The sequence below is a fragment of the Mercenaria mercenaria genome, chromosome 14 (assembly GCF_021730395.1).
Source record: "Mercenaria mercenaria strain notata chromosome 14, MADL_Memer_1, whole genome shotgun sequence".
NCBI classification, from domain to species: domain Eukaryota; kingdom Metazoa; phylum Mollusca; class Bivalvia; order Venerida; family Veneridae; genus Mercenaria; species Mercenaria mercenaria.
Genome location: NC_069374.1, coordinates 63,751,373 through 63,765,755, shown reverse-complemented (window position 1 = coordinate 63,765,755; position 14,383 = coordinate 63,751,373). Strand labels below are relative to the sequence as shown.

The 14,383-nt window shown below is 31.0% G+C and overlaps 2 protein-coding genes across 2 annotated transcripts in view; both read left to right on the top strand.

Annotated features, from left to right (window-relative positions):
• Positions 1-14,383, top strand: part of LOC123527054 (uncharacterized) — a 491,978-nt gene that overhangs the window by 101,103 nt on the left and 376,492 nt on the right. The gene's annotated exons all lie outside the window — the stretch shown is intronic.
• Positions 6,452-13,220, top strand: LOC123527928 (uncharacterized). The gene is made up of 5 exons (XM_045307664.2): positions 6,452-8,904; positions 10,400-10,578; positions 11,677-11,883; positions 12,158-12,274; positions 12,567-13,220. Exons 1-5 carry the CDS (start codon positions 8,869-8,871, stop codon positions 12,706-12,708), a joined length of 681 nt encoding a protein of 226 aa, XP_045163599.2. The 5' UTR covers positions 6,452-8,868; the 3' UTR covers positions 12,709-13,220.

The window sequence follows — 14,383 nt, the reverse complement described above, 5'->3', positions numbered from 1 at the left end:
GAGGCATTTTAATAGCCTGAACACCGTTAATAGATAAACAATTTTCTTTATGCCTATTCAGTATTTCTTCTTTTGTAAAATGTTGAAGGCAAGACTTACAAAAATGTTTTATACGTCCATTTTTTGTAATATTATTCATTAGTCTGTTAAAATTCTTTATCCAGACATAATGATTTTTCTCACCGTTACTAATTAATAACATATCACAATGTTTAGAATAATTATTTTTTGATATATATAACGGATATACTCCATTGGGTTCTTCATACCCAAATACATAAAATGAAATGCCATTTAAATTTTCTATTTTCGGTATTTGATTTAATGTAACAGGAAACTTTATTCCTGTGTAATCGAGATCATTTATATTCTTTTTATATTTTGAAACTCTTTCGGGGTTTTGTTTTATAGGAAATTTATGTGCCAAATGACACCACCTGAAACATTCATTATCATTATTTTTTATATTTATCAATCCTTTCTTTGGATTTTGTAATTTTTTAGGTAGTTCCAGATAGCTTGAAGCTGCTAAAGGACTGTATTTATATCTATTTATATAGTGAGCAGTCTATTACCCAGCCGCTTCCTTCTGAAATCCAGTTGCCAATTCTATTTATTATTTCATCAAAGGTTTGATGTAAAGTTATTTTTATTTCGTTTATTCTAATAATTTCCAAAGCCTTTGATTGAAAATAAGCTGATTTATATATTTCTTCATTTTTATCCATTTTTACAAAAGTTATTTTTAAAACAACGTTTATTTTTATACCTTTTAAAGCTTTAAGTTAGATTTAAGAATACTAAATGATCGTTTTAGTTAAATATAATTGATTTTTGGATCTTTTTTATATTCAATTTTAATTTCAAATTTCTTATAATATCCTTTTGTGGATCTCTCGATTTCATCTATATATTATATTTAGAAAATAAATCTTTGGACAAAACGCACACGCGGTAAAAACTTATATTTAAAAATATTTCAATTTTTATTTTTCTCCATCGTTTTTGATCTTCCAAATTTGCCCTACCTCTGCCTTCACAACATTTGATACGTTCTAGAATTAATAAATTTAAATCTTAGATGTTTGATAAATATTTATAATTTTTTCCTGTTTGTACTACAATTTATTGCAATAACTTTTTTAGGATTGTTTCGATAATTATTTGGTCTGGGGCAATCACATAACCTTTCAGTATTTCTTCTTCAGTTAATAGACAACCACATTTCATTCAAATAATTTATTTTTTTCTGATAGATAAGGGTCAATAACAATTTGTAATTTATCAATGACATGATTTTTATATTCATCGTTAATATTTGATTAAGTTTTGATTTTAAAACATTTCTTCTTTTAAGAACTTTTTATATGATTTTTTATCCGGATTCATTATTTCTCCTAAAGTGCTAGATAATTTTGGCATAATCATTTTATCTATCTTTCTATTAACCATTTTATAATACTTATAGAAAAAATCTTTACACAAAAAACGCACATTGAAAAACATATTATTCCCCTTTGCCTTATATCCGTTAAGTTTAAATTTTTTCATTATTCTTTCAAAGGGGATTTAAAAAAATTTTTTTCTTTCTGCATTTCTAACAGTATTGAAAAAATATCTTGAATAACTTTTTCTCTTTCTTTTCTAGGATCATTAGGGTTATGACAGCTAAAGCTGGAATCCCTGCTTTGTTTTTAGTTGTTTTATTTTGCGGTGATGTAATTTAAAAATAGCTTTTTGTCGTTAAGTTTTTGTCTATTAATAAATATGGTAATTACTGATGGAACAACACAACAGCTGCTACAAATATAGGAATAGCTGGAACAAGTGCTAATGCACTGAACAACCAAAGATACTGCGTAATCTGTAATCCTGTATTTACTCTCCCACAAAATTTATAACTTTTTCTGTAAGCAGCGGCTAGTTTAGTTAAGTGAATTAATTTAATTGATTTTATTGTTTCTTTCCATTATTAGAAATAATTTTTATTACTCATTTATATAATAATTTTTCAATTTAAATTTCTTCCAATTCACTTTAAAATTTAACCCAGCTGTTTTTTCTTATAGTTCGTTGATAACTTTTTCTTATTCTAAAAACTTCTTGTGAGTAGGTAAAAGTTCTTGTTCATAAAATGAACCTGAATTATTTCATCATTTAAATCTTTTATAGTGTAAAGTTCTGGGATTTGTATTATTAATTTTATAATTAAAAATATCTCCCCTGTCCAGTTTGGTGTATATCCTTTTTCAAAATGTCTTTTAAGTTGGGTTAGCGAACACGATCACCATTTTAAAATTTTGCTTTTCTTTTGGTATCTTTAAATTACCATATAAATTAAAGTAAAACAGTTTCCTTTATTTAAGTTTTTACTAGCTTCGGGTTGTGTCATTTTAATACTAGAGTGTTTGTTTGTTATATTTATCAACCATACCTGCAAATTATCTAAATAAGTAAAGTATTATTTGCTGTAAAATATTTCCACATATTCTTTTTAAACTTCTATTAAATCTTCTATTAATACAGCCTTACCTTCATTAAATGTATGGTACATGTTAATTTTTTATTTATTCAAAAATGATCCAAACTTTTTTTTAAAAATTCTTTTCCTTCATCTACCATAAATTTACTGGTAATCGTCCTTCTAAAATTATTTTTCAAATGCTTCAGTAACAGATTTCCAGTTTTATTCTTTAATGGAATTAACCCAAGCATATTTATGAATATATCAATAACGGTTAACAAGTACTTTACTCCTTTATTATATTTTGAAAAAGCTTGCATATCAACTAAATCAGCAGACCAAGTATCATCAATATCATTGACAAACACTCTTCGTTTTCCCAAATTTTCTTTTAATTGGTTTGTGTAATTCTTCGGCTAATTCATCACTCCAATTTATTTCGGGGTAGAGATACCCCCTTTTCCGTTTTTGACTTTCGTTTTGCCAAGACCAAGTTTATATTTCATATTAATTGCTGGTTTTTCAACTAAATGTTTTGCAATCTTTTCCCTAAATGTTTTGATTTGTGTTATTTAAATTGGAAAGCATTTTTTTTTCACATGTTTCCCTTTTTTACACCGCTGTCATAGAAAAGTCATGGTCCATACATACTGCGTCCAGTTTTGTTGACAGGAGGTCCATTATCTAAAGGATTTCTGGCCCCCAATAGTTATATCCTGGAAGTGTTAACCCCTTTTTTTGGGTAATAAAGGTAACACTGCTTTATGGATGTCTAAATTACTGCTGTCATAGTAGTTTTAACAAACTTTGATTCATTCTTCCACAAGAGCACAAGTAGCCATTATTTATTTTCTCCGTTTTTTTTTATAACATAATGGGGGTTTTTATTCAGTAAATCTTCTTTTTTTCAAACAATTTTTTTATTTTGTAAACTCATCTATATTATATGTATTTTAATTTAAACCAAGATAAAACAAGTACGCTCTGTGGTTACTATTGTTTATTTTTCATTAAAATGTTACAAGACAAAGTACCGTTGTACGATTTATTATACAGAATACTAAAAGTTAATAATGTAAAACAAAATGAAGAAACAATTATAAATTATTTTAATAGGTTTGTTTAAAAAAATATACTTGTTGATTTTAAATTAAAAAGTTGTTTTTTAAATTTATAAAAATTGTTGATTTTAAATTAAAAAGTTGTTTTAAAAAAAATATACGTTTTAATTAAATAATTTATAAAATTTTTTATAAATTATTTTTTTTTTAATTAAATTTTAAAATTGCACCAGACTAGACAATTACTATACTACTTAAACGAAAGCAAAACATTTCAAATTTAATTTTCGTTCGTTTATAAATTTAAAAACACGAAAAGCATTTATCTTAAATACGAGATAAAAAGAATTGAAATATAAAAAAGTGTCAGCATGTATCGATAGAAATAAATAAATATTACAATTTAGTTTTAAAATAATCAATCGAGATATATCAACACGCTTCAATATTTGGTTTATTTGCCTTTGGCAAACTTAATATTATCGATAGTGTTTCTCATTTTCCCTTTTAAGAGTAACGTCATCCATTAAGGAATTTTAATATTACTTGACACTAATTTCCCCCTAGTGAGACAGTGTGTCATATGTGGTACCCAGATCCCTAGCTCAAATGTCAAGGTGACATTTGAAGGTAAAAATTCAACATTGATCTTTTCCTGTCCAGTCTGTAAAATATTTTAATATCATAAATATAAGCTTATGAGTCATATTGACCCAATTACAGAAAAAAATGTTGGTGTAATTTTTTCAGGATTATGTTCCTTTAATATGACGATTTCGTACATTTTTTCTTATATTTTCCCACCAATTTCAAAATAAATGTAAAACAAAATTAAAATGAAATGTTTTTTATATTTATAGAAGGTGTAAGCATTCAACAACTGAGATTTTATCTTTGCAATTTTTTATCCAAATGTTGTGTTATAACATATTGTATACATAATAATATATTGTTTATACATCATTGCCATATATCAGATCATTATGTAATGTTGCGGTAGAGAAAAAAATTAGTTGCCTTCGAGTAGGGGACTTTGTATTGCATAGCAATACTTAATCCACTTGTTTGTTTTGTTGTTGTTGTTGTTTTTTTTTTTTTTTTTTTTTTATTGTATTCGAACGTCATAGATGATTTATAATTGGAATTTTATATTTCAAAACTATAATAGTTTTTCTTCCTCTATGGAGAGGTGAGGGCGGAGATCGCGGCTATTCAGTAAAGACAATTTCAGGCTTATATGGTGAAATAGCAAAAATATTGATATTTTTGAGGTTCGAACGCGTTCGTTTAACACTTATTCAAGGACTTAATCGCGGGGTTGAATATATGTTACATCTTTCTGTTAATATAAAAATTCACTCTTTGTAAAAAGAAGGAAAATTAGCTACAGATAAGTGATATATCTAAGACCTGACCAGAATTGTCCGTAATACAACGTTATTAAGGTACAGGTATTTGTCTTTCAAGGTATAAAACATGTAAACAATATGTAGATGTAGACTAATTGCAATAAAAATAAAATTAAAATTCCACAGGGCATTCAACACAACAAAAATGAATATGTTACAAGTTTGATTGAGCCAGTTCATGGACGGAGATAAATGAATGGAGATAAAGCAAAAGCAAAAATGTAAAGCAAAACTGAGCGTACTTTAAACATGTTAAATGTGGTTACTTTTCAAGCGGAAGGTCGTTGATTCAAACCTTATCGGAAGCTGGATTTACCATATAAAGATACTAAACGTCTTAATATGTCCTTAGTACCGTGGTTTTCACCTTGCACGTTAAAGAACCTAAGCAAAGCCTATTGATCTATTTTGATCTAGTGTATCCTGCAAAACCTTAAATAACTAGCATTGTTTTCTCTGAGAAGTTGCCCATACGGGTATTTGGAGGAAGTGAATACAAATGAGCCGTGCCAAAGGAAAAACAACATAGTTGGTTTGCGACCAGCGACCAGCATGGATCCAGACCAGCCTGCGCATCCGCGCAGTCTGGTCAGGATCCATGCTGTTCGCTTTTAAAGCCTACTGAAATTAGAGAAACCGTTAGCGAACAGCATGGATTCTGACCAGACTGCGCGGATACCTTTTTCCAGGTAGTGGACTCAGATGTGGTTCAAATAAAATTAACTTTTTAATAACAATCGAGCTAAATCAATCGGTATAAACTGTTTACATTTTAAAATCAGAACAGTAATAATATATTTTACAAATCTTGTGCATCATTAAACATCATAGATTTTGTCTAGCGTAAATTATGTGCGTGCTAATTGTAAAGTCTTAAAAGATATTTTAAGATATTGAATTGGTTGGATGATCGTTTTTGTTTATGTAGGCTGACTAATCCTACCTGGCCAATCAGCAGCATTAAAACATATAAAAAGTAATGGGTCTTGTGTCACGAAACATGCTGGATCCATGCTATTAGCAAAGACACTATGTTGGTTTTCCCATGGCTCGGCTCAAATAATACTCGAAACAAGGAAACAAACAAATTTGCTATTTAGTCCCGCGAGGAGTGTGCAAAACAACACAATGATATTGAGAAAACATCAGCTGATGCTGATGATCGAAAAATACAATTATTATAGGTAAATTTGTATAACAAACTACCATAATGTAAACTGTTCGGATTGTATAAAAATATATGCGCCATCCATAATAGATACTTTTTAGTGATTACAGAATGTTAATCTTAAATACAAGGAAATAACATATGTGCGCATCCGCGCAGTCTGGTCAGGATCCATGCTGTTCGCTTTTAAAGCCTACTGAAATTAGAGAAACCGTTAGCGAACAGCATGGATTCTGACCAGACTGCGCGGATGCGCAGGCTGGTCTGGATCCATGCTATTAGCAAAGCCACTATGTTGGTTTTCCCATGGCTCGGCTCAAATAATACTCGAAACAAGGAAACAAACAAATTTGCTATTTAGTCCCGCGAGGAGTGTGCAAAACAACACAATGATATTGAGAAAACATCAGCTGATGCTGATGATCGAAAAATACAATTGTTATAAGTAAATTTGTATAACAAACTACCATAATGTAAACTGTTCGGATTGTATAAAAATATATGCGCCATCCATAATAGATACTTTTTAGTGATTACAGAAAGTTAATCTTAAATACAAGGAAGTAACATCTGTGCGCTACTTTAATATTATCCAGCGACTATCTCAAGGATGAACAGACAGAGATGACTGGTTCGCAAGTTAATTGGATTTCATTTTTGTACGCTGACTAATACTACCTGGCCATAAGACTGTATTGAAAAGCACATAAATTCTGTGCTATTAAAAGAAACCAATAAATAAACCAATTACAGATTAAAATTGTCACCAGTGAATAAACAGATTCGTAGTTTTTTTTATTCTAAATAAACGAAACGATTTTATGACTAAATTGTTTTAAAAGCAGTCTGCGTTGCTGCCCACGTAACAATTTACAACTGATATCAGTACATTTGCTTCTGAATGAAAAATAGGCAAATCTTGTAATTTCTATTTCATAAGCTATATGAACGGTATTACACATGTTGGCAACAATACCAAGTTCAACGCCACATTTTTTCTGCAATGTATGTCAGTTTTGTACAGAGTATCACTTCCGACAAAAATATCTTTCCGACAATAGTATCGTTCTGAAATTGCACTGACTGTCGTTCATTGAAATACGTGACCGTTTAAAGATTCGTACCAAACAATCGACATGATAGCCTTATATTCTTCTCCAAAATAGTTTTCGGATTAATGCATCACGTAAACGACACTAATTTGTTCTGAAACATCAACCTTTATGGTTGGCAATACATGCTACTCCGGACCATGAAATGCCCCAGCATGCTCTACCGACAGAACTGCTCGATCAATTTAAATTTACAATTTCAGTCAATGTTGTGAAACACAATCATATCGCTTTAGTTACTAGATACCGTTTATACATGGGGGTTGATAGACATATAACTTGTAATGTATCGCAAATTCAAAACACTTAATCAAGTTAGCTTCCTTCAATTATTATTGTTCTCGAATTTACCTCAATTCTAGATATCTCGCGAAATATATTCAGTCGTCATGAAAGAGCTTAGCTCTATCTTTCCCATACAGAGGTAAGAACGGACAAAGAAATAACCATATTCGTTACGCTGAATATCACATAATGCATTACCAGTATCACAAAACCTTAAAAAATTCAATCGTGCATATGATATCGTAGTTGGCATAAGCTTAACATATGAAACAAAATTTTATCAAGTTGAAACCATTGTATATATTTTAAATGCAGATATCATATCATATTTGAAAGGAAGGTTCGTTTGATAAATGATGATTCATATACTGTAAAGTCGGACTGAGATGCCCTTTCCGGAATAGACTGCGTATCGATGAGGCGATTATGTTTCAAACCTCTTGGGGTGTCCATTGAGTATAAACCATGGACGCCATCTTATCTTTTGCTAAAAAAGAAAACTATCAAATTTATGCCATATGTCTTCAACAAGTTTACGCAAAGCGGCATGTGTTGACTGGTGATATTTCAGAGTAAATGTGAGTGGCAATTTGGCAATACAATTTAGCGGCGGGTGATATAGCTGTCTCTTAGCCTGCAATCTTGCAAAAGTATGCAGTCTGCATAACTCGCATATATTTTTGCTTCTGGACTGAATGAATTTATCAGTATCATCGCTGGGAAATGCTTTTGTCGTCACTTCACTTCCAGCTGTTCATAATTTAAGTGGAACGGTGGTCTGGCTGAAAAGGTATCGTCCGCTCAACTCTAGGGTCGTGGGTTGAAGCCCCACTGGGGTCAAGACCACGTCTCTTCATACGACAACAGTACTGACTTTTTCCAGGTAGTGGACTCAGGTGTGGTTCAAATAAAATTAACTTTTTAATAACAATCGAGCTAAATCAATCGGTATAAACTGTTTACATTTTAAAATCAGAACAGTAATAATATATTTTACAAATCTTGTGCATCATTAAACATCATAGATTTTGTCTAGCGTAAATTATGTGCGTGCTAATTGTAAAGTCTTAAAAGATATTTTAAGATATTGAATTGGCTGGATGATCGTTTTTGTTTATGTAGGCTGACTAATCCTACCTGGCCAATCAGAAGCATTAAAACATATAAAAAGTAATGGGTCTTGTGTCACGAAACAGGATCTAAGCAAACCAATCAAATTCCGCCGTCACTAAACACGTATTGTCACCCTAGGTAACATAATAGCTACTACAAATATAAATAAGGGCAATACTTCGTTGCAGCAAACGTGCATTTCGTTCTAAGAAGTTAATTAATACACTGGTCGGATAGATAAGCGCTTAAAACAAAAATGAAGATTCTTGAAGAAATTAAAGGCAGACAACAGGTACGTTTTTATTTTATTATTAACGATAGCATCGTATACTGATATTTGTTTCTTATTAAACTGCATAAAGTATAACGGTCAATATTTGTTTTATAACAGGTAAGGATATTACACGTACAAAATGTTTTGTGTAACTATGAAGCGGGTAATGTTTAATGTTTATAAGAAGAGACAAGAGGTTTAATTAAGGCCACATTATAGGATCCATTATCATCGTGAATAAAATTTTGTACGTTTGCAGTGATCTTAAGAAACTATTAAATAAAACAAACCGATTAAAATGCACAGAGAAAATAGTTTTGCTTTGTTTTGTTGGGTTTAATGTTGCACCGACACAACAGACAAATAGTATATTATTCCTGGGGCCGTATTCATAAAGCATCTTAAGTATAAGTATAAGAAATTGATTATTTACTTAAGTATTACTTAGGTTAGAAATTTATTTTACTTAAGTATATTTGTTATTCATAAAACAACTTAATAAGTAATTCTTGTTTTTTATTGTGGACGAAAACATTAAAAAGACAACATAAATTTCAGACAGATACAACATGCACAATTATGTTTAAAGTGCTTTTATCTGAAAACAACACTTTAATCGTACTCACCATGCTATTTTATTTTTTGACTTAAGTCATTTCTTACGTATCTTAAGTTTTAGCTGTTTTATGACTAGAACTTAAGTTTTTACTTAGACTTAAGTTGAAATCACCACAAAATTAAGTAAAATCTTAAACTTAAGTCAAAACTTATACTTAAGATGCTTTATGAATACGGCCCCTGGCCTGAATTTCACGGAAAAAAACTGAAGTAATTACTTAGATAAGACTGTTATTTTCAAATCGTGCTATTGCTTATTCTATTGTTAATTAATTTTGATTTATTATAACAATGTATTTATAGCTAAATTACACTACGGTTAGTAGTATTTGTCTGCAGTACTTATTTCAGTCAGGAAAATATGATATCTATTGCTCATTTTTAAAAACACAACTGGCCGTTTGTGACTATGTTATTTTGAATATGTTATTTGTAATAAGAAGGAATTGTTAAGAATAACTAATATCTTAAGCTTTACACCAGGAAGACATTCTTGTCACAATATGAAGGTCGGTATGCCAAACTTTTGTAGATTATTATTAGTGTATTAGATCTATGAATTGTATAATTGACCAGAATCTTTTAGTTCATTTTTTGTTTTATTGTAAAGAACTCCTTTGTTAGCAAAAGTACAAGGAAAAAAACTGAATTATAAGGGAGTTTCTGAAAATTTGTGTAATATTGCATACATAGAAAATTCGCAACTACTTTGATAACCTATATTATTATTTATTTTACTTAATGATCAAAGCAAAGAACGGGCGGAATTTAAGATAATTGTGGGTACAAAAAGTGATCTGTCTGATGTTCCTTTAATCAAACAGACGTATACCCCTGTCGCATTCCATTGAAATTTGTTCATATATTAAAATACATTGACATTTTGCTGTTTCAGATTGTTGTTTTGTCGGTTGTTGTAATCCTCTGTCTGTGCCAAGCTCGAGTGGCTGGACAATCTAGTTGTGCTAAAGATCTTGAGCCGGTACAAGTGAAAGAGAGACTAGAGGAAGGCTTAACATATAAAGACGACAGTGTTCTAATGTGTTCAAATGATGGCAAATGTGGAAAACTTTCGTAAGAATGTTTATGATAAAATGCCATTAAGGTTCATGTAAAGCATTTGAGACCACCCCTTGGGTAAAATTTTATTTTGGAAATTATACCCGACAGACCCATAATATTCATAACATATTATACGGAGTTGTTCAGAAGAAGTAGAAAATACTTTCTTTAGAGGTCACCTTGTTTGGTAATATGTATTTTGTCTTACAAAACATGTAATTCAACTGTCCACATTATATTTTGTACAAAATATCAAACTTCTTTTTCAAACATACTTTGTCTCTAAGTTTGTTTTAATTTGTTGTGTGTCTTACATACTTATCTAGGTACTCCGGGAAATGAAAAATAGTTTACTTTTATATTTGTTGAAATACTGCAGTTTTTTGTCAGTTTGACAGCTCTACTTTCACTTTCGTTTTGCAATGTTTGATTTTTTTTAAATATACATGGCTTGTAACACTTTCAACTCCCGGAGTACCTGGACAAATATGTTAGGCGCACAATGATAATAAAAGTAATGACAAAATACTTTTGAGAAAGAAGTTTGATATCTTCTACAAAATAGAACATGAACAGTCAAAGCACATGTGATATAAGACCAAATGTGTTGCCGAGAAGGGAATAACCTGTCTTAGAAGTTTCTTCTACTTATTATGAACAATTTGTTGTATTATATATGATAGACCAAGGCCTATGTGGCATAAAAACTAAAACAAAAATTCACCCGAGGGGTGGTTTCAAAAGACTTTACATGAACCTTAAAATACATAGCTAGATGTAAATTCTTATACTATATATTTGCACGTATGACACAGAACAGTAATGCAGGGGGACATGAGACTAGCAGATGATGAATACTATGCCTTTATGACATTTAATATACATTATTTGTAAGGGTTTATACAAATATCGCCCAGATTGGCAGTCTCATTACACCAAATCGAACAAAAAATTACTTATCATTACATTTTGACGACTCAGATATCTCGTGGCTCATATTGTACTTGATAAATTCATATTAGTCTTGGTTGATGACATATCAGAATGCTCGAAATCAAACCCTAGTCTATTCCAACACTTAGTCTTACATAATCGTATTACTGTTTGCAGGCTCAATAATATCAAAAACGCCTACCCGGACTCGTTTTCTAAGCAGGAAGTTGCAGAGAAAAATACGGGGTTACAGTATAACGACTATGTTGGAATGGTTCCGTCAGCATGTGCATTGCAAGCTGCAGAAAATTCTCGTGCTGCCGCAGGACTGATCACTCAAAAATGTCGTCGTTTCTGGAGTGACCGTGATGGATGCTGTCCTACGTGAGTTTCTCTTTCTCGGCAAAGTTTTTTATTTTCTCATATCGTCTTGTAAGAAGTAATATTGAACGACCATGTTTTAAGATCTTCGCTGATTTTTTTTGAAAATATGAATATGTTAAATTTTAAAATGCAAAATATTCACAAGCAATTGGTAACGAGAGCTAGATAGCTATTATTGTTTTGTTGACTTATCTTAAAATTTGATGAATACAATGCAACATCGAGCTGTGTGCAAAATCAGTGTGCTATTTTATGCTATCAATATTTTTTACAGATGGAGGTATGTTACATTCCACAAAGGTCCACTCACAAACATTTTCAGGAAAAAGTGCTACATCCTTCAAATACCATTTCTAGGATTGTACCAGTACATATCTGTCGGGCTTTGCGGGTATGTGTCAATTACTCTTAACTATAATTCTTGCGCGAAACATGTATATAAAGGGTTAATCCAGATTTTTTTTCTAAAGATATGATGCCGAAGAAACACCGATAATCGAAATAGTGAGAGCAAAATTTTAGTTAGAATAATTGCTAATTAAAACAAGCTGATAATCTATTCACATGTTTATACGGAGTTTATAAAACAGCTAAACATATATATATATACACTTTTGCGATCCATTGTATCTTCAGGTCATGTTATGTAACATTCAAATGATTCTTGAATTATTCTTTTTCAGATGGCCACGGAATTGTAAAGGGAGATGCACACAACAATACACGATACAGTCTATGTTAGCATGGTGTCCAGGAAATGGAGGAATTAGGATGCATCACTTCAGAATTCCGACTTATTGCTCCTGTCAGCAAGTTAGAGGCTAACCAGTAGAAAAGGAAACCAAAGAAATTTAAAAATATTTTAAACCATTTTCTGCACTTTATTTGTTTATCGACATAATCTTTTACATTGTATATCAGATTCTTATAGCATTTATGTTTTTTTTTTTTTTTTTTGTTATTTGGTTTATTTTTTCTTTTCTTTTTTTTTTTTGGTGTTTTAAAAGATCTTGTGTAATATCCCAGTTTGTATCAAAACAGATTAAAAGAGTTTTAAGGTTTCAGAGTTGGTTTTAAAAAGTTTCATTGCGGATATAGGTCATAATATTTTGAAAGATATAAGGGACGTTTATACATAATTCGCACGACAGTTTGTTGACAAGAGCAAGATATTTCTCGTGTTTTTCATCTGGCTAGCTATTTGTCAATAATCGCATTTTGGTCATGTTAATGCTACTTGCTTTACTTTTTTGTTATTGTCTGAAAACTGTGTACATATATCATATACCATACTGTTCACCTATCTGTGGAGGTAATAAAGAATCTATTTATTCGTTTGAACCTTTTCTTTATTTCTATGCCCCTTGTCATGAAACAGTCAAAACCAAAAATTTGACCCACTTTAGAAAATTCCGTGTCGCCTGCATTCTTGTTGATCTATTACAAGCACATGATGAATAAATTACATTGAAAAGAGGTTGTTACATTAGCAATGGTATATGATTTGTATTTTTATACCTTCAGTCGATCTATTTTTCGACTTTCTATGTGCAGTAGGATGTAAAATATAAGCATTCTGCTCATTTCTGCTATGTTGCCAAGTATACTGAACCACATAATAACTCTGTTTATAGCACAGGAGTATATCTGTGCACCAAACCTACATGCAATATTTTGAAAGAGGGTTCATTGTAATTTCGGAAGGACATTTTCAATAGTATAAGCACAAAATGCATTCATCCCGGTAATATATATTACTGTCGCCCAAAACAGTACTCACCTACCGTAACATGAACTAATATATTTACAACGTATTTTGAAACAGGTATAGATGTGACAAAAGTGATACAAACTGTCGTCAAATGATTCTTCTTTATTAAAATAACTCCCTAGTTACTTTCCAATGAGTAAATATTTCTGATATAATCGTTTCCAGTTCATCTATATTTTGCCACGATTTAAATTTTCTCCTCCGTAACGGGGACTTCTGGTGTTTTCCCTCTATGTCTGTATCATATACCTTGAATGCATCACTATGAAAGCTTGTTTTCAGTACATGCCATCAAGGTATTGAAGGGTTATCTAATATTCAAATAATTTTATCTCTTCAGTAACTTATCCCTTCCGTAACATAACATCTTAGCGGTTCTAAAAGCCTACTGAAATGCGAAAAAAAAAACAAAAATAAATGTTTTTCACATGTGTCACTCGAAGGAAGCAGAGAGTAGTTAACCTCATCTGTATAGATCTAGGTTATCCTTCTTTATCTATATAAATCCACCATTTTGTTTTTGATGGAGTCTTTTTTTGAAATCACTCGGGCGTGGAGTTAACTGTATGTTTACATATCTATCCTGTAGCAGACGTTTACCTAACAATAGAGAGCCGCACCCCGAGATGACTCATACTACGGAATAAAAGGGGGGGGGGGCCTAAACGTGTTCCAACACGCTCAAGGAGAACAATACAGCCCCTTTATTTTAAATAATAGGACAGATTC